This window comes from Jaculus jaculus, chromosome 1 (genome assembly GCF_020740685.1).
Source record: "Jaculus jaculus isolate mJacJac1 chromosome 1, mJacJac1.mat.Y.cur, whole genome shotgun sequence".
Taxonomy (NCBI): Eukaryota; Metazoa; Chordata; class Mammalia; order Rodentia; family Dipodidae; genus Jaculus; species Jaculus jaculus.
Window position 1 is genome coordinate 269,671,773 of NC_059102.1, and position 23,583 is coordinate 269,695,355.

The 23,583-nt window shown below is 45.7% G+C and overlaps 1 protein-coding gene across 1 annotated transcript in view; it reads right to left on the reverse strand.

Moving 5' to 3' along the window:
* Pkd1l2 (polycystin 1 like 2) overlaps nt 1-23,583 on the reverse strand; it is a 113,147-nt gene that overhangs the window by 27,610 nt on the left and 61,954 nt on the right. The window contains exons 24-30 of the mRNA XM_045143266.1: nt 22,761-22,991; nt 21,525-21,626; nt 17,503-17,681; nt 14,893-15,039; nt 10,040-10,239; nt 8,855-9,072; nt 7,731-7,947 (exon numbers count right to left, since the gene is read on the reverse strand). Of these exons, the coding sequence (XP_044999201.1) occupies nt 7,731-7,947; nt 8,855-9,072; nt 10,040-10,239; nt 14,893-15,039; nt 17,503-17,681; nt 21,525-21,626; nt 22,761-22,991 (1,294 nt within the window). The remainder of the gene's footprint in view (nt 1-7,730; nt 7,948-8,854; nt 9,073-10,039; nt 10,240-14,892; nt 15,040-17,502; nt 17,682-21,524; nt 21,627-22,760; nt 22,992-23,583) is intronic.

The window sequence follows — 23,583 nt, forward strand, 5'->3', positions numbered from 1 at the left end:
ACTGGCCTCAAACTCACAGCAGTCCTCCTACCTCTGCCTCCCAAGTGCTAGGACTAAAGGCATGCGCCACCGCACCTGGCTTCATGAGTGTTTCTCTATAGCTGGTTTGTTATAATTTAAGTTTCCTTTTTTTTTTTTTCCCCCAGTGCTGGGAATGGAACTGTACAGCTTATGTATTCTAGGCACATGCTCTTCCACTAAGCTACATCCTCAGCCACAATCCTTCTAAAATGGTTTTTGCTTTGTTTTGTTGTTTGTTGGCCAGGGTCTCTTGCCACTGCAAACTTTCTGGCTTTATGTGGGTACTGGGGAAATGAATCAAAGTTGGCAGTCTTTACAGGTAAGTGCCTTTAACCACTGAGCTATGTCTAACGTCCCCAGCTTCCTAAAGTTTTAAGGATTTTTTTTTTGTTTTAAATCAGAGAGGCAACACATATTTATGATAAGAAAAAAACACACACACACACACAAATTCAAACCTCTCTATGATACCTAAGCCCTTAAGAGACGGGTTTGAGGGAGAGAGCTCAGGGCGTAAAGCAATTGCTGCTCAAGCATGAGGACCTGAGTTTGAATCCCCAACACCCATGTAGAATGCTGGGTGTGCAGGGCGTACCTGTAATCCCAACAGTGGGGAGGTGGGATTCCTGGATCTCACTGCCTAGTTACTCTAGCTGAATTCAAGAGAGACACTGCCTCAAAAATTAAGATGAAAAAAGCTGGGCATGGTGGCACATACCTTTAATCCCAGGCAGAGGTAAGAGAATCACCATGAGTTCGAGGCCACCACATGCAAAAAAAAAACCCAAACAAACAACAACAACAACAAAAAAAACAAGATTTAGAGACTCTTTGTCTCTGTAGTTGGAATAAGGCCTCAGTCCTGGGGCCCTGAGCTGGGAGTGGCTGGCTCCCAGGACACACTGCCCTAGGAGTGGGCTATGGACTGGTGTTCATCTTCCCTGGGGATGCAAAACAGCTAGCTCCCCCCATGCCTGCTTCCCTTGTCACCAGTAAGAGGTGAATATGAAAATACCATATGCTGGTGTAGGAGACAATGGCTGGCTACGTACGTCACAGTCCCTGACTCAGACTAGACAAAGGCCCAGGGTCATGTTCACTCTACCTCCCTCTTATTGGAAGCTTCCTCCTTCACATTCCTGATCTGGCCTTGCTCTCTGAAGTCTCAGCTAGAGTCCAGAGCCAACATCCGTGGTGTTGTAAGATTTCTACTAATGTTCTGGGAAGACTTTGTCCACACCAATCATAACATTACTCACTGAACACCTGCTTTGTATCAGGCTGGTGTCTAAGCATTTTACATGGCTTATGACCTCATTCAGCGTTCACATGCCAAGAAGCAAGGTAGGTCAGTACCCCAAATGACAGAGGAGCAAAATGCTCTACGAGGTGTTGAGCAATTTATCCCAAGTTGCACAGCTGCTATTGCAGCTGGGAGATTCCAAAAGTCTTTGTGCTTTTAATCTATCTATATCTCTATCTCTATTGATATCGATATCGATATAGGTATATATAGATACATATAATTTATTTACTTATTTATTTATTTGAGAGAGAGAGAGAAAGAATGGGTGTCCCGGGGCCTCCAACTACTGCAAATGAAATACAGACACATGCTCCACCTTGTGTATATGGCTTACGTGGGTACTGGAGAATCAAACCTAGGTCCTTAGGCTTTGTAGGCAAGTGCCTTAAACCACTAAGCCATCACTTCAGCCCCCATTCTGTGTTCTTTAAAAAATTGTTTTTGTTTATTTTTATTTATTTGAGAGCGTCAGACAGAGAGAGGAAGAGGCAGAGAGAGACAGAATGGGTGCACCAGGACCTCCAGCCACTGCAAACGAACTCCAGATGTGTGCACCCCCTTGTGCATCTGGCTAAAGTGGGTCCTGAGGAATCAAGCCTCAAACCAGGGTCCTTAGGCTTCACAGGCAAGGGCTTAACCGCTAAGCCATCTCTCCAGCCCCTGTTTTCTTTTTTTCTTTTGCTTGTTTTTACAAGGTAGGGTTTTACTCTAGCCCAGGCTGACCTGGAATTAACTATGGAGTCTCAGGGTGGCCTCAAACTCACAGCAATCCTCCTACCTCTGCCTCCCAAGTGCTGAGATTAATGGTGTGCACCACCACGCCCAGCCAGTCTGTGTTCTTAAAGTGTGTGGACCACTGTGCGCACCAATGCCCCCAAACTCAGCTAGTGCCCATTGAAGCCAGGGGTTGTCTGAGCTGCATAATGAAACCCTTATCCAAAAAGTGGGAGGCTCTGAAGATGGCTCAGTGGGCAAGAGTGCTTGCTGTGCAAGCATGAGGACCTGAGTTTCTTCCTCAGAATCCATGTGCAGAACTGGGTGACCCCAGTGCTAAGGGGGCAGAGATAGAGGATTGCTGGGGCACCCTGGACAGCTAATGTAACCTAACACCCCAGGTTCGGCGAGATACTTTCGAGGTGCACACATACACTCACACATGTGCACACAAGACAAAGTGACACCAACTGATTCTTTCCTTAACTTCTTTACTTCATTAGGATGATTAAAATAGGACATGGTTGCACCATTTCTTTATCTTTCCTCTCTCGTTCTCTCTAAAAAAATATTAAAAGGGCTAGAGAGATGGCTTAGCAGTTAAGGCACTTGCCTGTGAAGCCTAAGGACCCATGTTCGACTCTTCAGATCCCACATAAGCCAAACACACAAAGGTGAGGGAAGTACAAGGTTGCATCACTAGGAGGTGCAAGCATCTTAGAGTCCGATTGTAGCTGAGGCCCTGGAGCTCCAATTCGCTCTCTAAAAAAAAAAAAAGATTAAAGGGAGTATGTTTGGAAATGGATCTGGTTCACTTTGTAGCCCCTGGGGCTTTACTGGGGCCCAGAGAACTGAGTAAATTCATTAAGGTCATAAACTGGCTCACAACAGGACAGGGACACAGAGACATTTCTGATAAACAGAGATCAGATCAATGGATGGATCCCACCTCAAGAAACTCGAGTCAAAAAAGATGGTGTGTGAAGACTTCCAGTTAAGATGGTGGTGTAGGAACCACACTAAAGCAGCCTAGAGGAGAAAAAGCCAAAAACAAAAAATAAAATAAAAAAAGAAAGAAAGAAAAATACACTCTTCTACTAAAAAGTGAGGAGTATAAGAAATTATCAACTGCAGCAGAGAAGTAGGAGAGATTCAGAGCACCCAGAGCCCACAGAAGCGGGCAGAGGTGGCTCCAGCAGCGTCAGCACCAGGTCCACGTGGCCACAGCTGCAAGGCTCGGCTTGAGCTGCAGGAAGAGCCCGGTGAGGGGATTCTCCATGCACATGGGCCTCCTTGCAAACTGAAGAAACATGAAGGGATGACCGCAGGGACCAATGGAGCAGCTCATGAGGAAGAGGATTGCAAGAACCAACAGGAGAACTTCAGCCGCCATCCATAGTCTCCCCTCTCCCACCGCCAGCACAAGCACCAGAGACCTGGGGAAGGGAGCTCACCTACGCAGTACCCAGCACAGGTGATCAGAGCAGTGACCCAGTCAGCCTACCTGAGCCCACAGCACAACAAAGAGGGACCCAAGCAGGAGCGCAGCATAACTGAGACCAAAACCATCTAGATGGATTCAGTGGTGAATTTTACCAGACCTTCATGGAAGAACTAACACCAATGCTTCTTAAACTTTTCCATTAAATAGAAAAAGAAGGAATCCTACCAAACTCCTTCTACAAAGCCAGCATCACCCTGATATCAAAGCCAGACAAGGATAGAAAAAGAAAAAAAAGGAAATTACAGACTAATCTCCCTCATGCACATAGATGCAAAAATTCTCAACAAAATATTGGCAAACAGAATATAAGAATATATGAGAAATATCATTCACCCCAACCAATTGGACATTATTCCAGAGATGCAGAGATGGCTCAACATATGCAAATCAATAAATGTCATACATTATATAAATGGACTGAGGGACAAAATCACATGATCATCTCATTAGATGCAGAGAAAACATTTGGCAAAATTCAACATCCCTTCATGACAAAAGTCCTACAGAGACTGGGAATAGAAGGAACATATCTCAACATAATAAAGGCTATCTATGACAAACCTACAGCCAACATAATACTAAATGGAGAAAAACTTGAAGCTTTTCCACTAAAATCAGGAACAAGACAAGGGTGTCCACTGTCCCCACTTTTATTTAATATAGTACTGGAAGTCTTAGCCATAGCAATAAAGCAAGAGATGCACATAAGAGCAATACTTATTGGAAAGGAAGAGATCAAGTCATCATTGTTTGCAGATGACATGATTCTATACATAAAGGACCCTAAAGACTCTATGAACAAACTCTTAGAGCTGATGAACTCTTATATCCATGTAGCAGGATATAAAATTAACACACATAAATCAGTAGCCTTCCTATATGCTAACAACAAACAAACAGAGGATAAAATCAGAGAATCACTCCCATTCACAATTGCATAAAAAATACCTTGGAATAAACCTAACCAAGGAATTAAAGGATTTTTACAATGAAAACTTTAAAACACTCAAGTGAGAAATTGCAGAAGACACTACAAAATGGAAAGACATTCCTTGTTCTTGGACAGAAGAATCAACATTGTGAAAATGGCAATCTTACAAAAAGTGATGTACACATTTAATGCAATCCTCATCAAAATTCCAATAGCATTCTTCACAGAAATAGTAAAAAACAATCCAAAAATTCATTTGGAAGCACAAAAAACCTCAAACATATAAAACCATTTTGAGAAACAAAAATAAGGCTGGTGGTATAACCATACCTGATTTTTAATTTTTTTTGAGGTAGGTTCTCACTCTAGCCCAAGCTACCTGGAATTCACTATATATTCTCAGGATGGCCTTGAACTCATGGTGATCCTCCTACCTCTGCCTCCTCAGTGCTGGGATTAAAGGTGTGCACCACTTCGCCTGGCTAATCCATACCTGATTTTAACCTATATTACAGAGCCATAGTAACAAAAACAACATGGTACTGGCACAAAAACAGACATGTAGATCAATGGAACAGAATAGAGGACCCAGATGTAAGTCCAGGTAGCTATAGCCACCTGATATTCCACAAAAATGCCAAAAATACTCATTGAAGAAAAGACAGCCGCTTCAGCAAATGGTACTGGAAAAACTGGATATATATCTGTAGAAGGATGAAAATAAATCCTTATCTTTCTCCATGCACAAGAATTAAGTCTCAATGGGTCAAAGACCTTAATATCAGGCCTGAAACTCTGAAACTGCTACAGGAAAAAGTAGGGGAAACTCTTTAACATATTGGTATTGGCAAAGACTTTCTGAATATAACCCCAGTACTCAGGAAATAAAACCACAGATCAACTACTGGGACCTCATGAAATTACAAAACTTTTGTATGGCAAAGGACACTGTGAATAGAGCAAAGCAGCAACCTACAGGATGAGAGAAAAACTTTGTCAGCTATACATCTCATAGAGGATTAGTATGTAGGATATAGAAAGAACTCAAAATATAAAATAATAAATAAAACAATCCAGTTAAAAAGGGGGCTATGGAACTAAATAGAGAGTTCTCAAAAGAAGAAATACAGATGGCATATAAATATGTAAAAAATGTTCTATAACCTAGTCATCAGGAAAATGCACACTGAAACTATGTTGAGATTCCATCTCACTCCTGTCAGATTGGCTACCATCATGAAAACAAATGGCCATAAATGCTGGTGAGGATGAGGAAAAAGAGGAACCCTTCTACACTGTTGGTGGGAATGCAATCTGGTCCAGCCATTGTGGAAATCAGTGTGCAGGTTCCTGCAAAAGCTAAAAATAGATCTAACATATGACCCAACTATACCACTCCTAGGCATATATCTCTAAGGATTTGTCTCATTACCTTCGTGATACGTGCTCAACCACATTTATTGCTGTTCTATTCACAATATCTAGGAAATGGAACAAACCTAGATGTCCCTCAACTGATGAGTCCACAATGAAGATGTGGCACATTTACACAATGAAGTTCTACACAGTGGTAAAGAAAAATGAAGTTATGAAATTTTAAGGAAAATGGATGGATCGGGAAAGGATTATACTTAGGTAACCCAGACTCAGAAAGTTAAATGACACTGTTCTCTCTCATATGTGGATCCTAGCTACCAATGATTTGACTTTTATGTGAGAAGGAATAAAATTCAGTAACAGAGGGACAAGCTAGAAAGGAGATATAAATGCAATAGAAAGGAAGGAAGGGAAGAGGGTACTTAATAGGGTGGTATTGTATATATCTAAGTAGAAGAATAGATTAATGGGGGTGAAAAGGCCTAAGTGAGGTCAGGGGAAGAGACTGAGTAAAGGAAAGGTGGAGGGAGGGCTAATCAAAATCTAAGAGAAGCCGGGTGTGGTGGCGCACTCCTTTAATCCCAGCACTGGGGAGGCAGAGGTAGGAGGATTGCTGAGTTCAAGGCCACCCTGAGAATACATAGTGAATTCCAGGTCAGCCTGAGCTAAAGTGAGACCCTACCTAGAAAACAAAAGAAAAGAAAAACATACAAAAATCTAAGAGGATACATTGGCACATGTGTCTGGAATTCGTTTGCAACAGCTGGAGGCCCTGGAATGCCCATTCTCTCTTTCTCTTCCTCTTTCTCTCTCAAATAAAAAAAATAAAAATAAAAACCTTTAATTAAAAAAAAAGAGAAATGTGGACAATGACTGATTCAAGAATGTCAGGGGTCTTATGGGAGAAACCAATTGCTCTATAATCATATCTGAGGCCCACCCACTCTACAAGAGAGAAGTCACACGTGGTATTGTAAATTTTGGCCAAAAAGTCTATGGCTAGGTACCTAGGCCCTAGGGTGGGGGCCAGGGGGTGCAGTGGGAACCAGTGCTGTATTGGAATTAACTATGTAGCCTCAGGGTGGCCTCGAACTCTGTGATCCTCCTATCTCTGCCTCCCAAGTGCTGGGATCAAAGGCGTGCGCTACCACACCGGCTCAAGGAAGATTTTTAAGGAGAAAGTTAGAAGGACTCCTAGGTGGGAGAGGCAACTGGGTAGGGGAAAAGACATGGGGGAGGGAGGGAGAGGAGGAGAGGCACAGGGAGACAGGAGTCTGCTAACACTTTGCCTGGTTTACTTGCCTTTTATGGAACTTATGACAGGAACTGGATAGAGAGTGAAGTAATCTTTTTTTTTTTTTTTTAGATGCCGGGGATCGAACCCGGGGCCTCATACAAGAGAGTGAAGTAATCTTTATTGCATGTGATTTACTGTGGGCTTGAACCAGTGAGGGGCCTACATACCCTGTGCATGCGCTGATCACATGCCACTCACCCCACCAAGGGGATGATCACAATCACCTTGTCTGCTCCCTCTCCCAACTGGTAGAGTCCTTTTCCTTTCTTGTCCTTCAGCTACACATGGCTTATAATGTGGGTCACATGACTCTCTTATTCTCCACCACAGACCCTGCCTTCACTGCCTAGAGGAACTAGCTCCTGTCTCAGTGTGAGGCAGCTTGGCATTTCTGAGGACAGCAAGGTCTCTGTAGTATGGAGAGGGTGGCAGCAGTGTGGTGTCTCCTCTCAAGCAGCAGCTGGGGAGGGGAACCCAGGGTGAGTCCTTGAGCCCCTAAAAATATAGACATGGCCCTCTGACCAACTTCACCTGACTCTGGAGAGTTGCTTCCCTTAGCATGGAAATGTTCAGGACTTACCTTTTACTTGCACACACCCAAGAGTGAGGGGGAAAGGGTCCTCTTTCTTTTTAGCTTCCTCTTGGAACCCCTGTCCTTCCTTGTTCCCTGGGCAGATGATGTCTTCTAGCAAGGCCAGGAGATTGTTGATGTCCATCAAGTTCACAGCATCCCAGCTGGAGGCTGGGGATGGCAGCTTCAGTACTTTAAATAGTGAGTTGACAAGTCTCCACATATCCTGCAAGGTAGCCCCGGTGTGGTTAGGGCATATGAGCCACAGATGAGGGCAAGGAGGTCAAAAGCATCCCATGCCTGCTGATCCAGAACCTCAACCCCTTCTGAGTTATGATTTTGACCTCTTTGAACTTCTGTGACCTCTAAGATTTATCTTCTAGGGTTATTTTATGTGCACGTGTGTAGTATGTGGTGTGTGTGTGTTCATGTGATGTGTGGTGTACACAATGCATGTGTTGATGCGGCACTCCATTCATGTGCCTGTGGTGGCCAAAGGTGAATGTCAAGTGTCAAGAGCCACAGTCTCTTCATTGATTCTGGAGCTGTGATGTTTTTGTGAGCCCCAGTGATTCTCCAGTCTCTGCTCCCCACAGCACTGGGGTTCCAGACGTGTATGGCAACATCCAGCTGTTTACGTGGGTACTGCAGATTAAACTCAAGTGGTCTTAGGCCCCTTCAAGCCCATAGGCTTGCACATGAAGCACCCTTCATTGTAGCGCCATCTCTCCAGCCCTACTCTTCCAGGGTTTAATAGACTCATTCTAGGTTGCACTCTTCACGCATGGCACATATTCAGCACTGAAGAAAGGCTTATTGAGTAAATGATTGCACGGGGAGTTTCTTGTATAGGCTTCCAGCCTAGGAATCTACAGTGATGGTGGGGTTTTCACAGTAGGTACTTAAAACTATGCATCTGTATGTGTGTTGTGTCTATCTGTGTTCGTGTGTGTATATGGGGGGAGGTTGGGTATGTGTGTGTCAAATCTGTGTTTTTAGCTGATGAATCTTGGTAACTAAGACCTCTAGATAATATAGGGTTGCCAGGCCCCAAGACCCAGCCTGCAACCCACTTCTTCTGAGTTATACCACCCCTCCACCCACATATATACCAGTTGAGGTTGAGGACATGCCTTGGTCACTGTTTCAGGTGTCAGAAGTCCATCCTCCACAGGCTGTGTGGAGGGAGTCAGGCTGGGGAAGCCCTGGTCCTGTTTCCCAGTATCCTGGGCCTTTGTGACTCGAGCACGGGCATTTCGAAAGATCTGGACTATCAGGAGGTTGATTGGAAACATGAGGGCAGAGCTCTCCAGCCCAATCATTACTTCTTGCCAAGTGAATTCAATTTTGCCTGGGGAAGGAGAGATAGAGGGTATCAAAGAGAGACACAGCCACCAAGGACCCAGTCCCCTCTGTCTAGATATTCAGTGAAAGAGTAATCCCGCCCAGGTCCTGGGAAGTCACCAGTAAGTCCTTGGCTGATAAGAGGTTCTTTGTTACCCAGGGCAAAGGATCATGCCAGATAATTTGTGCTGACAGGTAACTTGTGGTGGGCCTGACCCACATGGCTCAGCTTGACCTCTGAAGGGGCCCGAGGCTAAGGTCACCATGCAGGGACCTGGTCAGCCATATCTACAGGACTGAGCTTCAGTAATGACTGTGGATCAAAGCCAGATGTGTGTACACACCTGTAATCCCAGCACTCAGGAGAGGCAGGAGGATAGTGAATTCTAGGTTAGCCTGGGCTACAAAGACCTTATCTCAGAAAACCTAACCAAAGGGCTGGAGAGATCACTCAGCCAGGAAAGTGCTTGCCTCACAAGCTTGATGACTGTGTTTGATCCCTAGTACTATGTGCAATGTCAAGCATGGTGGCAGAACCTGTAATCCCAGCACTGGGGAGGCTGAGACCCGAGGATCCCCAGGGCTCGCTGGTCACATCGTCTGGCCTAATTAGTGAGCTGCCACTGAGAGACCATGTTTCAAAGAAGATGGACAGCAAACCCGAGAATGACTCCCAAGGTTGTCCTTAACCTCCACATACATGCACACATATGCACATGTTCTCACTCATGTGCGCCCACACACATGAACATACACACACCCCTCCAACGTGCATACATATACATAAAAAAGAGAAACAAACTACATTAAAAACTAAGAAAAAACAAGTGACTTGTTTTAAAGGAATAAATGAAAACAAACAAACAAAAATACTAAGGAAAAATCCCCCTGGGTTATCATGGCCTTGCTGGGGCAGTGAAGACTGGTGTCCATCAGCAGCTGGCCCCAACCATCATAAGAAAGCTAGGAGCTACCTAAGTCCATCTTTTGCTCAGCTGGATCCTTGGGCACACCCCAGAACATGATGCTGGTCAGCATGGTGCAGAGGAGCAGGGAGAAGCAACAGGACACCCTCTGGACACGTGTGAAGTTGCTCCGAGTTGAGCCACTGAAGACAGAGTACCAGATATGTCCTTCCTGGAAGCCCGTGGAGATTTTCATGAAAAATAGGTGGCTGCAAGCAGGTCAGAGAGAGGGGTGGGCATTGAGGGACAGAATAATTCACAGAGAATAGTGTTTTAGGAGCCATCCTGTAGTCACTTGTAAGATTTAGTGCGTGTATATCTTGTTTTTGTTTTGAGATAGGGTCTGATGTATCTCAGGCTGGCCTTGTACTTGCTATGTAGCTGAGGATGACCTTGAACTTGTGATTCTCCTACTTCTATCTCCCAAGTACTAAGCACTGTGATTGTAGGCATGCATCAAACATCAGTTTTTGTTTTGGGCTTTTTAGAATATTTTATCTGTTTGTATTTATTATTATTTATTTATTTATTTGACAGAGAAAGAGGGATAGAGAGAGAGAATGAATGGGCACACTGGGGTCTCAGCCACTGCAAACGAACCCCAGACACGTGTGCCCCTTTGTGCATCTGGCTAACGTGGGTCCTAGGGAATCGAACCTGAGTCCTTTGGCTTTGCAGACAAATGCCTTAACCTTTAAGCCATCCCTCCAGCCCTTGTTTTGAAAGGCCCAAGAAGCCAGGAGCCTAGAAATACTATCACGCTCCAAAAGAAGCTTTAGCGGGGCCCTGCATACCTCAAATTCCAGGCCCTACTCTCTGCTAGAAAGTAAGTAAAAAGTCACTCTTCTTATTGTGTCAGAGCCGGACCTCAATATAAAACTAGGTAAAAGGGCGTAAGACAGGCCTTTAAGGATGGGAAGTGAGTAACTGATTAAACCACTTATCTGGCTTCTGTAAACTGCTCGCACCATAAGCCCTAGTAACCTGTCTTAACTACACTTTGTCACCCCCACCCAAGAGCCCACGCAAATGCTGACCTCTGAGGTTATAGGAAACTGATTGGTCCATGGAGCATGGGCTTGAGTAATTTAAAATGATTGGCTTAGAAACTATGGAGTGGCATAAACCGACTGGCCTGCACTGTGCGGGCTCCTGATGCTAAGAAATGATTGGTTTTAATGCACAGGCTTTGTTAGAAATCCTATAAAAACTGTCCCGTTCCTGCATTCGGGGCTCTGCAGTCCTCTACTCCTGTGTGGTGTACGACTGTGGGCCCCAGCGCGCTTGGAATAAAAATCCTCTTGCTGTTTGCATCAAGACCGTTTCTCGTGAATGATTTGGGGTGTCGCCATTTCCAGGCAGAGCGTGGGGTCCTCGTTCTGGGGGGTCTTACAGTTTATCTTTTTAAATTTTAATTTAATTTTATTTTTTTTCAAGACAGGATTTTATTCTAGTCCAGGCTGACCTGGAATTCACTATGTAGTCTCAGGGTAGCCTTGAACTCATGGTAATCCTCCTATCTCTGCCTCCTGGGTCCTGGGATTAAAGGTGTGCACCACCACAGCAGGCTTTGTTTATTTTATTAGAGAGAGAGAAATGGGCACACCATGATCTCTAGCCACTACAAACAAACTCCAGACACATGTGCCTCCTTGTATATCTGGTTTTATGTGGGTACTGGGGAATTGAACCTGGGTGCTTAGGCTTCATAAGCAAGTGCCTTAATCACTAAACCATCTTCCCAGCCCTGTTTTGCTTTTTGAGGTAGAGTCTGACTCTAGCCCAGGCTGATATTGAACTCACTCTGTAGTCCCAGTCTGGCTTCAAACTCATGGTGATACTCCTACCTCAGCCTCTGGAGTGCTGGGATTAAAGGTATGAGCCATCATATCCAGCCCACCAAACATCATTTTTTAAAAGCATTTGAGACAGTATTAGCATATAGATGTTTAATCACTGTTTACATTATTTTTGTTGTAATTTGAATATAATAATATAACCATATGTGGTGGTTTGAATATATTCAGTTCTTTATTGTTTGTAGTTTGCATCTGCTGGCTACCTGGCTGGAGGCAATATCACTGGGTGATCTTAAGGTGTGGTGGTGGGTTTCAGATTTCAATCTAAAGATACGCAAAATGTGCCTAGCTGGAGTTCCTGAAGTGTGCTGTGGCTTTTGGCTTTTGGCTTGTGCTCTTCTCTCTCTCTCTCTCTCTGCTTGGGCCTGTGAAGGCAGGCTAGCTTCTTCTGCCATTATGGAACTTCCCCTGGATCTGTAAGCTTCAATAAATATCCCTTCCTCCATAACTGTGCCTGGTCTGGAAGTTTATCTCAGTGAACCTGAATCTGTCTGCTATACCATAATTTATTGATTTTGTTATAATTAGAACCTTGGAGGATAGTGGTACAAACTCTGTGGCTTTGGGTTCAAACTGAATTCAGTTTAAGAGAACAAAACCTGCAAGCAGGGTGTCTGAAAGTGAGAGTCTTAGTAAGGATGTGTGTCATTTCCCATGAGCGTCATGTAAGAAGCCACTGGGGATATTCTAGGGACTGTACATCACCCGGCCTTGTGGGTAGACTGGACTTGTAGTGAAGGTACACAAAGAGAGAGGTCAAGTACCCATAATAGTGATTTTTCCATGTTAGCCTACCCATCAACAAGTATTTGTACTTGGCACTATGTGCCAGGTACTCTTCTAGGCCCTAGGGGCTTGAGGTAGGAAGACATGGCCTTGCTTCCAGAGAGCTCCCTGCTGAGCCCTCCCCTCCCCCCACAGCCTAGTTCTGACACAACTGGGTTATAACATTTGATCCTGTGACTGATAACCTTGAAACACACACCAGACATTGTTCCATGGAATCTGTATGCTCCCTCCAGGATCTACGAAAGCTGAGCCCTGCACAGATCACACAACAAGCCAATGGTGGATGTGTGGGATCTACTCCACATCCTGTCTGTCAGCCTCTTGTGGTGTAATTTCAACTCTTCCCTCTTGGAGGCAGTTGGGAGGAAGTCACCTGAATGAATGCACTGGAAGCCGACCGAGGGTCCATAGATAAGCAGTGGTGGAGTCTGCTTTGTGTCATCCAGTCTGTGGACTATTGCAAAACAGTTTATGGGGCAGGGGATGTAGCTCAGTTGGTAGACTGCTTGCCTAGCATGCACACAGCCCTGCTTTTGATCCTCATCACTCCTGGTGGGTGTGGTGGCTTATGCCTGTAATCCTAGCACTCTGGAGGCAGAGGCAAGAGAATCAGGAGTTCAACTCATCCCTAGTTACATATTAATTTCAAGGTCAAGCAGGAGTTCACGAGACACTGTCTTAGGAAAAGAAAACAAAGAAAGAAGGAGAAAAGAAAGTAAGAGAGAAAGAAAAAAAGAAGAAATGAAAGGAAAAGAACAAGAATTGGAAGCCAGGTGTGATGGTGAATACCTATGATCTCAACACCCTGAAGCGTCAGGAGTTCAAGGGCTGCTTTAATTATATAGCAAGTTTGAAGCCAGTCTGGGCTAATGAGGCCCTACCACATACAAGATAAAAACAAATTTGAGGACTGGGGAGATGGCTAAGCAGTTGAAGTGCTTGCCTGCAAAGCCTAGGGACCCAGGTTCAACTCCTGAGTACCCATGTAAGCCAGATGCACAAGGTGACACATGCATCTGGAGTTAGTTTGCACTGGCAAGAGGCCCTGGCATGCCTGTTCTGTCTCCCTGTCTATCTGCCACTTTCTCCCTCTCTCTCTCAAATAAATAAAGTATTAAAACAAATTTGACTCAAACATACTCCCCCAAAACAATGGACATGATACATTATTAATAAAAGGCAACATATTTAGAGTAATGTACTACCTTTAAACAATATACAGAGTTGAATATGTTTGTGTGAGGGTGTACATTAGTATCTGCTTCGATCTGTTTGCATAGCAGCGTGGAAGGACAGACAACAGAAAAGGGGATGTCAAAAATGAGTAACCCCAAGGGAAGCATGTGCTGAAGATCAACTGGGTAAAACCACACAAAAAAACGAGAGCAAATGACCAGCTTCCCAACAACCATTCAAATACCATGTTCACCAATATGAAAATTACTGTCAATATGCAATACGTTTATACAATAAACTCAATTGATTAAAAAATACTACCCTATGTCATTTACCAAGAAATATGGATAACTGTCCCCGTCATTCTCACCACCTAAAGACATGTTTTTTTCTTCACAGAAAAAACAATGTGTGTGTGTGAGTGCATGTGCGCTGGTGTGCTTGTATGGGCCCTCGCTGGTCCTCGCCTTCCACTCTGTTCAACATAGGTTCTCCCTTGTTGTGGTTTCGCTTCTGAGAATGCCTGTGAGCTTTGCAGTTCTCTTGACTCTGCCTCCCATTGTTGTCCTAGGTACATTAGGATTTCTGATATTTGAGCCACTTTTCTGTTCAGCTTTATGTGGGTGCTGGGGGTATGAACACCAGTTGACAGGCTCACAGAGCAAGCATCTTTGACTATTGAGCCACCTCCTCAGCACGTGGAAGATACTTGGTCTCGGAGGGTGCACATCACCCTTGGGACAGGACACAGCGGTCTTCATGGTTACATAATCACATACACCTGCACTGTGAGGCTATTTTCCCCAGAGAGGAAGGAAAAGGTAAGGACAGTTCTTTATAAGGAAATAGGAAAATAAATAAAAAAGAAAGAGACAGCCAAGCATGGTGGCACACGCCTTTAATCCCAGCACTTGGGAGGACAAGGCAGAAGGATCACAGTGAGTTTGAAGCCAGCTCGAGTTTAACTCCATTTTGGCCTGGGCTAGAGTGAGAAACAAAAAACAAGAAAAGAGAAATAAATGAAAAATGAGGAAGCACCTGAACTGCTTTCTGTCCTGCTCTGTGGCCACTGGAAACACCTTGTCAAGGACACAGTCTCCAACATCAATGGACAGCCATGAGTTGCAGAGGAAGCACCACTTGCGGTCCGTCACTGGGTCGTAGACCAGCACACGGCTCACGTACCTGGAGAAGGAAGCCATAGTGTTGAGGCTAAGGTGTGGGGGATGACGTTTCCTTGGATACCACAGAGGAAAGCCTTTGCAAACTTGACCCTCAAGAACAAGAGCTCCTGGGACGTGCATGCATATTCTCCACTGTCCTTGGTGCTGGGCCGCGGTGTCAAGCGGCCACCTGTGGGAGGATAGCCAGTACTTGGGGCCAGCCAGGAGGGGGCCACGTGTTCACAGACAAGCTTTGGAAAAGCACATTTGGACACTGAACCTCCACCAGGCAGGCAGCCATCTCAGGGTCATGCAAGAGGAGCCAAGTAGTGGGGAGGGATGTATTCTGGTGAGTTGTGGGCTGAGAACGGAGAACACAGACCTCTCACATTCTGTCTAGACAGCAATGCCACCATCCTCTACCTAAGTCCTAGAACTTCCTGCATCTCCTCTAGCCCAGTTCAGTTCTCCAAGGCTCGGAGGATGTGATGTCACTTTGCCTGTCACAGGAGGTCAGGTACAAGTGCAGCTTCCTGTCACTGCGTAGCCAGCAGAAACAGTCATGATGGCCAAGCCACCTGCCCTGTGTGCTCACCACAGTGGGCACCGTGCTGAGGTGCCCTCCACACATAGCTCTCATTTCTGGGAACAGAACCCCATTAGAATGCAAAGGCCACCTGTGTTAAGATCGCATGACCTCTGGGGTGGTTGACACCCAGTGATACACAGCCTGATGTGAGCAGGACCTGAGCATTTTTTCTTTCATGTGTGTATGTGACATATGCATGTGTATATACGTGTGATCATATATGTGACACACACGGGTGTAGGTGCATGTGTGCATGTGTATATGGAGACCAAAGGTCAAGTTGAGTGTTTTCTTCAATCATTCTCTACCTTATTTGAAAAAGAGAGAGAGAGAGAAAGGGAGAGAATGGACATGCCATGGCCTCTAGCCACTGCAAACTAACTCCAGATGCATGCACCACCTTATGCATCTGGCTTACATGGGTCCTGGGGAATTGAATGTGGGTCGTTAGGCTTTGCAGACAAGTGCCTTAACTGCTAAGCCATCTCTTCATCCCCTCTACCTTATTTTTTTCTCCCTGAATATGGAGCTCACCAATTCAGCTAGTTTAACTAGCCAGCAAGTCCCAGTGATCCTCCTGCCTCCCTCTCCCCAGTGCTGAGACTGCGGGTATGTGCCATTGTGCCCGGCTTCTCTGTGGGCTCTGGGGATCTGAGCTCAGGTCCTCATGCTTGTGCAGCAAGCTCTTCACTGACTGAGCCAGGACCCGGGCATTTGATTCAACTTTGAACAGCTCCAGGATCCCTAATCAGTTGACTGGGCTGCACCACAGCTCCACAGCTCCCTCTGGCCTTCTGTGCCCTCTGTCCTTCCCACTCCCCAGAGGTGCTGACTTGAGGACCCCCTTAACAGACACCCCACATGTTCAACTCCATCTCAGGGTCAGCTTCATGGACATATGGTAAGTTAAAGACAGCAGTAAACTGGGCATGGTGGCTGTGGTCCCAGCATTTGGGAGCCCAAGATAGGGACGACCACAAATTTGAGACCAGCCTTGGCTACATAGTAAGAGCTCTCCTTCCTCCCCTTCTTTTTTTTTCCTTCCTTCCTTTTTCTCCCTTCCCCATCTCTGCCCCATCCTCTCTCTTTCTTTTCTTTTGACAGGTTCTGTCTCATGTAGTCTAGACTGGCTTCAAAGTCACTATGTAGCCAGAGATGACCTTGAACTTCTGATCCTTCTGCCTCCACCTCCCAAGTGCTGGGGTTATAGGCATGCACCAGGCCTGACTTGTTTCTTTTTTCTTCTTTCTTTCCCTTCCCTTCTTTTTTTTCTTCCTTCCTTCCTTCCTTCCTTCCTTCCTTCCTTCCTTCCTTCCTTCCTTCCTCCCTCCCTCCCTCCCTCCCTCCCTTCCTTCCTTCCTTCCTTCTTTGTGTCTCTCTCTCTCTCTCTTTCTGACAAGGTCTTAACTGTAGCTCAGGCTGGCAAGGAGCACACTATATAAAACGAGCTGTCCTGGCACCTCCAGTCATCCTCCTGCCTCTCTCTCTCCTCTCAAATATCGGGATTACACATGTGCACTACCATGCTGGAGAATGCTGTGCTTCTTTCAAAGCCGCCAACTGCTGGTGTCTGGTCAGACCGACACCATTCACCTGGGTCACTAGCTTTGGCTTCAGGAGGCCTGGACAGGACCTTACTCTGAACGTGTAGCTGTGTGACCTTGGATATGTCTTGTGTTGATGCTGCAAAAAGGCCAAGTGCGGGGCCATCCAAGTCCTTCTCCTTTGTACTGTTCCAGTGTGTATGGACCGGGAGCCCAGGGGCTTCTCTGAGCCCAGGTTGCCTCACCTGTGGGATGGATCCATTCTGTGTGTTTGCAGGGCTGTGAGAGCCAGGAAGGCAGCCTCAGCCCCCTGAGCTTGGCACGACCTGTGGACAGCCCTCTCCCGACTCACCATGCTGGCCGGTCCCCTGAGTTGTCGTGCCACAGCCTGAGGCCCGTCAGCTCGCCCAGGGGAAATAGGGTAGCGAGAAGGAAGACATCCACTCCTCCTCGCTCAAACACGGGGGAGTCTGGGGCTGACAGGTGGTGGGGCTCACTCTCTCCAGCCAGTCCATACAGCGTGATAGTCACCTGAAATCCAGAGACCAGGAGTGGCTAGCTGTAATTAGAACTGAGCCAGGCCGGCCTGGCCCTGTCACTTTCTTTCCCACCCCCTCTTGGGTCTACCCGAGTTATATTTTCTGTCACATGCGGATTTGGGGCGACCCAGCTACATTCATGTCTTGGCGATGAGTAGACTCCTAAGTGCTGGTGGTAACCTTTTCACATTCAGCATACGTTTATTTATAAGGGCCAATGGTAGGAACTGGCTTCTTGCCTAACAACTATCTTTCAGTACCTGCAAGGGTGCCTGGCCTTGAGACAGAAGTGGAGAAGTGCTCACCACTCTGCAAGTACACATTCCAAGGGTCCACCCTAGATCTGCTGAGATCTGCCAATTAAGAATATTGGGGCTGGGCGTGGTGGCGCACGCCTTTAATCCCAGCACTTGGGAGGCAGAGGTAGGAGGATCGCCGTGAGTTCAAGGCCACCCTGAGACTACAGAGTGAATTCCAGGTCAGCCTGGGCTAGAGTGAGACCCTACCTCCAAAAACAAAAAAAAAAAAAAAAAAAAAAAAAAAGAATATTGGGGACTAGGCCCAAAAGTGTGTTTTTCTGAAACTGTCCAGGAAGTGGTGAGGGAAGTGCCTGGTTTTCTGAGTCAAAGTCAGCATTGTTGCAGATTCTGCCTCTGCTTTGCCTGCATCCCTCAGCCTTGCCAATGCAGTGCTTCCGCATCCTCATCCAGCTGTCAGCAACTGAGGCTCTTTTCTCATCCTTCTGTTTTTGGAGCCCTCCCTCCCTCCCCCATTCCTCCTTCCTTCCTTCCCTCCCTCCCCCATCCCTTCCTTCTTTCTTTCTTTCTTTCTTTCCTTCCTCCCCTCTCTCCCTCCTTCCTTTCTCCTCCTTTCCTTCTTTTCCTCTTTTTCTTCCTTCCTCCTTTCTTCATGCCTTCCTTCCTTTTTCCTTCATTTCTTTCTTCCTCATTCCTTTCTTGTTACTTTGTCCTTCCTTCCTTCATCCCTTCCTCCTTCCTTTTTCTTTCCTTCCTTCCTCCTTCTTTCATTTCTTTCTCCTTCCTTTCTCCTTCCCTCTTTTCTTCCTCCTTTCTTCCTTCCTCTTTCCTGTCTTCCTCTTTTCTTCCTTCTTTCGTGTGTGTGTGCACATGTGTGTAGTATGCATTCATGTGGAGGCCAGAGGACAACCTTGGCTGTCATCCTCAGGGATGCTGTTTGCCTCTTTTGAGACAGGGTCTCTCATTGGCCTTGAACTCACCAAACAGGCTGGAATAAGCCAATAAACTCCAGAGATTCTCCTGTCTTCACCTCTCCAGCACTAGGATTCAAACATGCACCACCATGCCCAGCATTTTACATGGGTACTGGGGATCAAACTTAAGTCCCCATGTCAGGCAAGCACTTTACTCACCAAGCCATCTACCCAGCCCCAAGAACATGTTTCTTATGGTTTCTGAGCCCCATGGTGGGTAGGGGAGATCAGGCTCAGGAGCCAACAAGGACAACTGGATTCATGATGCACCCGTTACCAGCCCAGGGTCCTTTCTCTGTGTGGTGTTCTACTCCCCTACTGGAGTTTCCTAGGATCCCCGGTCAGAGAAGTGCCTTCTCTGGAGCCCTCATCTGAGAGTCAGCTTCTACAGAGGTGGCTGGATGTCTCCTGTTTTATCAAGTGTCAGCTGGGGCAACATGACCTAGACAAGAACCAGTGTGCTCGAGGAATGTACACTAAGGCAGCGTCAACCTGTGGCATGACTACAGCATCCACGAAGAGAAACTAACTGCCAGTGAGCTCAAGGCTTTTAAGTCCTCCTGACGGCGACTCTTCAGTGTCACATGGCAGTGAGGGAAAGGGATTTATGAATCCACACAGCAAATAGTTAACTAAGCACCAACTCTGGATGAGATGGCTTGTCTAGACCTAACACATGGCAATAAAGAGAAATATTTAATATTAGGCAGTGGGTAACAAGAGAGGGTGATAGAGGGAAGAAAGAAAATATTGCATGCTTTCTCATGTGGAATCAAAATTAACGACATGTACATGTGACATGAGAGCAGAAGGAGGACTCACTGGGGGAGGAAGGGGAGCAGTGAAAGGTAGGAGGAAGGATTGAGGACAGTGTGTGTGTGGGGGGGGTAAATATAAGCAAAGTACAATTATATATGCAATTGTTATAATAAAAATTATTATTATTATTATTATTTATTTTGGTTTTTCAAGGTAGGTTCTCACTCTATCCCAAACTGACCTGGAATTCACTACGTAGTTTCATGGTGGCCTCGAACTGTTAGATATCCTCCTACTGCTGGCTCCTGAGTGCTGGGATTAAAGGCGTGTGCCACCACACCCGGCAAAATCTATTATTTTTAAGTTCAGAAAGATTTTGCTCCAGAGCTTAAAGCCTAAGAGAAGGAAGGAAGACAGCACTCTTGCCAAGAAGGAGGTAAGAGGGTGTTCTGGAAAGTGAAATAACACTTTGAAGCCTATTTTGTATCCTAAGTAAAGTAATTATCAAAAACATTTAAAAATTTTAAAAAGTACATAAATAAAATCATTTAAGAATAAAGGAAAAGCCAGGCGTGATGGCACACGCCTTTAATCCCAGCACTCGGGAGGCAGAGGTAGGAGGATCGCCATGAGTTCAAGGCCACTCTGAGACTCCATAGTGAATTCCAGGTCAGCCTGGACCAGAGTGAGACCTTATCTCGAAAAACCAAAAAAAAAAAAAAAAAAAAGAAGAAGAAGAAGAATAAAGGAAATAAACATGAATCCCCTTCTCCCAGCGAGCTTGATTCCATTTCTGAAAACAATGGCTTTCTTCCCAGGGCTGTGTGTGGAGCTCTTGAAGTGTGCAACTTGGGTTCTGCCATAATACAGGATAGGTTTGCTTCATCTGTGAGCAGACTCACAATGGTGCAAGACACTGGCTGTCTGGTGATTTGGAGGGGCATGTGACATATGGCCAGACCCAGGCTTCTCTGAAGCTTCCTCTGCTCTCCTCTGACATCCTGGAGTTCAAGGTTAAGAGTCTGTTTGACAAAGATTCTTTCCTTGAACAATAACAACAAATGCTAGTGAGGTTGCATGCAGAGAGGGTGTGGGGAGAGAGATATTGAGCATGGCCATACCAGGCCTCTTGCCACTGCAGATGAACTCCAGATGCATGTGCCACCTTGTGCATCTGGCTCTATATGGGTACTGAGGAACCAAATTCAGGCCAATAGGCCTTGCAAGCAAGTGCCTTTAACTGCTGAGCCATCTTCCCAACGCAACAGGCCCAATCTTGAGAGGGTCTCCTGAGGGAATTTTCATCATTTCCTCTGGTGGCTCTTATTCCCCTCTTCTACAATGTTCCCTGAGCCTTGGAGAGGATGGTATAAATTTATGGTTGTTTTCTCCCACTTAGGGCTGAACATTGGGCCACTCTGGCACAGTAATTAAAAACATTTTTGGAGGCTGGAGGGATGCCTCAGCTGTTAAAGGCACTTGATTGCACTTAACTTGGCTTGTTAAAGGCCTAGGTTTGATTCCCCAGTGCCCACATAAAGCCAGATGCATAAAGGGACCCATATATCTGATTTTCATTTGCAGTGGCAGGAGGTCCTGGTGCATCCATTTCCTCTCTATCTTTTTTCCTTCCTCTCTATTCCTTTCCCTCCCTTTCTCTCTCTACTTGCAAATAAATATATAAAATGAAAATATTTTTTAAAACATTATTTTAAAATATTCTTTTCTCTAAAATATCAAGGCAAAAGAAGAAAAATAACTCAGTAAAACTCAACACCTCCACCACAGCAGAGCCAGCACTTGACTGGTGAGACATACAAGCCAAGGTTCTGTGTTGTCAGGTACCTTTGAAGACGTGGCTGCCCCGCGCCGGTGTCCCGTGTAGACTGTCACCAGGTAGTGGTACTTGGCAAAGGGATCATTGTCCTCCAGCACTGTGACCTTCACCTGAACAGAAGGACAGTGTTAGGAAGACCCTCCCCAGTGAGTGCACACACAGCTGAGAATGAACTAGGCATTCATGCAGGGTATTCATCCCATCAGGTGAGAATGGTTCTTTATAAAAGCAGCAGTTCAAGTAAAAGATATTGGTAAAATGAAAAAAAAAAAAAAAAAAAACAACAACCCTCAACGTGCATTCCTTTTTAAGTGTGCCCTATGGAGTTAAATTGGAAATGAACTTAGTATTAAGCTGACAATATTCAATGTGAACCACACCAACTGTTCACATGCAATTTCTCAAAATGGACTAACCAGATCTGTTTCTGAGGGAATCCAGAAGGAATAAAATAACAAGGGAAGCTAACACAAACTGCAAAAAGTTGGAGTCCTTTGGGAGCTGGTGTGACCTCTGGGATACGTGGCTCATCTCTCCCTTCCTGGAAGGTCTGTGTCCCAACTGCTGGGAGCTATGGTCAAGGATATGGGGGTCATCCTCCTGGGGCAGCTGACAGCCACTGACCCATCTGTGAGGAAAGACCTGGACATTTCAACCCAGCTTGGGACTGGTTGGACTGTTGCTGGCAGTGGCTTGACCTCTCCTGCTAGCCAATCTGCTTACTCCCTAGATGCCCATATACCCACATATACCCACAGCCTCAACTTCTGGGCAGAGGGCAGAGAGACCAGGCTCTGCTTGCCATTGTTCACTCCCAGTAGAATGTACACATGGCGCTTTTGTGTGCTTGCAGCTGGTACAGTCGTCTTGTGTCTTATGCCACCATGTGACGTGGTCCTCTAAGAAAAACCACTATTTTGCAAACTACTGTCCTGAGTCCTTCTGGGAAACTATTGAATATGGGGGGGGGGGTGCTCTCTGGACCTTTCAACACAGGTACCTTTCTCGTAGGCTTCTGGGTGCATAAATGGGGTAATTTCTAACATGTAGTAAGACCATAGTTAATGACCAGAGTGTTATCTTCTTGGCAATCTGATGAAAGGAGACCTAAACAAAGCGACTAAGTTAACCCCCAGCGCTTAAGGATGGAATGAGCACTGGCCCTATTCAGATCCCTGGGCTCCACCCTCCACAGTGCCTGCAAGGGGATGTCCATTGCTCCTTGGTCCATTCCCAGGCCTCACCTTGGCTTGGTCCTGCGCATCCTTTCTCCTTGCCCAGATCACCACCAGCACGTAGACCACACAGAGGCAGCCCACCGTGGTCACCACCACAGGGTTGTCCTCGAAGGTGGCAAAGAGCTCGGCAGTCTGGCGTACGTTGACGGCATTGGGCATCACTAGGAACGTGCTTCCAAAGAAGGTGAGGTGGTTGCAGAGGCAGTGTGTCTGGGAGGCAGTGCTCCGAGGCCCCACCTGCACGCCCCCAAAGAGATTACTTGTGAACTTGCTCCTGCCTGAGCCCAGGAAAGAAAAATGATGTCCACTTTGGGGTGGACACTGGACAGCCAGCTTCTTGCATCTATGGATTTGAGACCGTCTCAAAAATTTGTACATATATATTATAATCTATATGATATCTTAAGATATCATATATAATATTATACATTAAAATAAATGGGCTTGTACTGAAAACGTATAGTCATATTTTTTTCCCTTGCATCGTTCACCAAGTGATACAGAGTAACAACTGTTTTACATAGCATTTATATAATATTAAGTGGGTGTTAGGTGTTATAACTGGGACTCCAGATGATTTAAAGTGTATGAGAGAATGTGCACGTATTACACTTTTTATATATAGGACTTGAGCTCCTGTGGATTTCGATGTTCATAGGCAGTGCTGAAATTAACCTGCTTTAGATAAAAAGGGACAAATGAACTGGGGAATGAGGTTACGAAAACTGCTGGGCCATTGGCTTTAGGGTTGTATGGGGATTTTAAAGTCGAATTAAAATTTAACTTTAAAATTTAGAGAATATTATTTACATTTCCTTGTGCTGGAGTC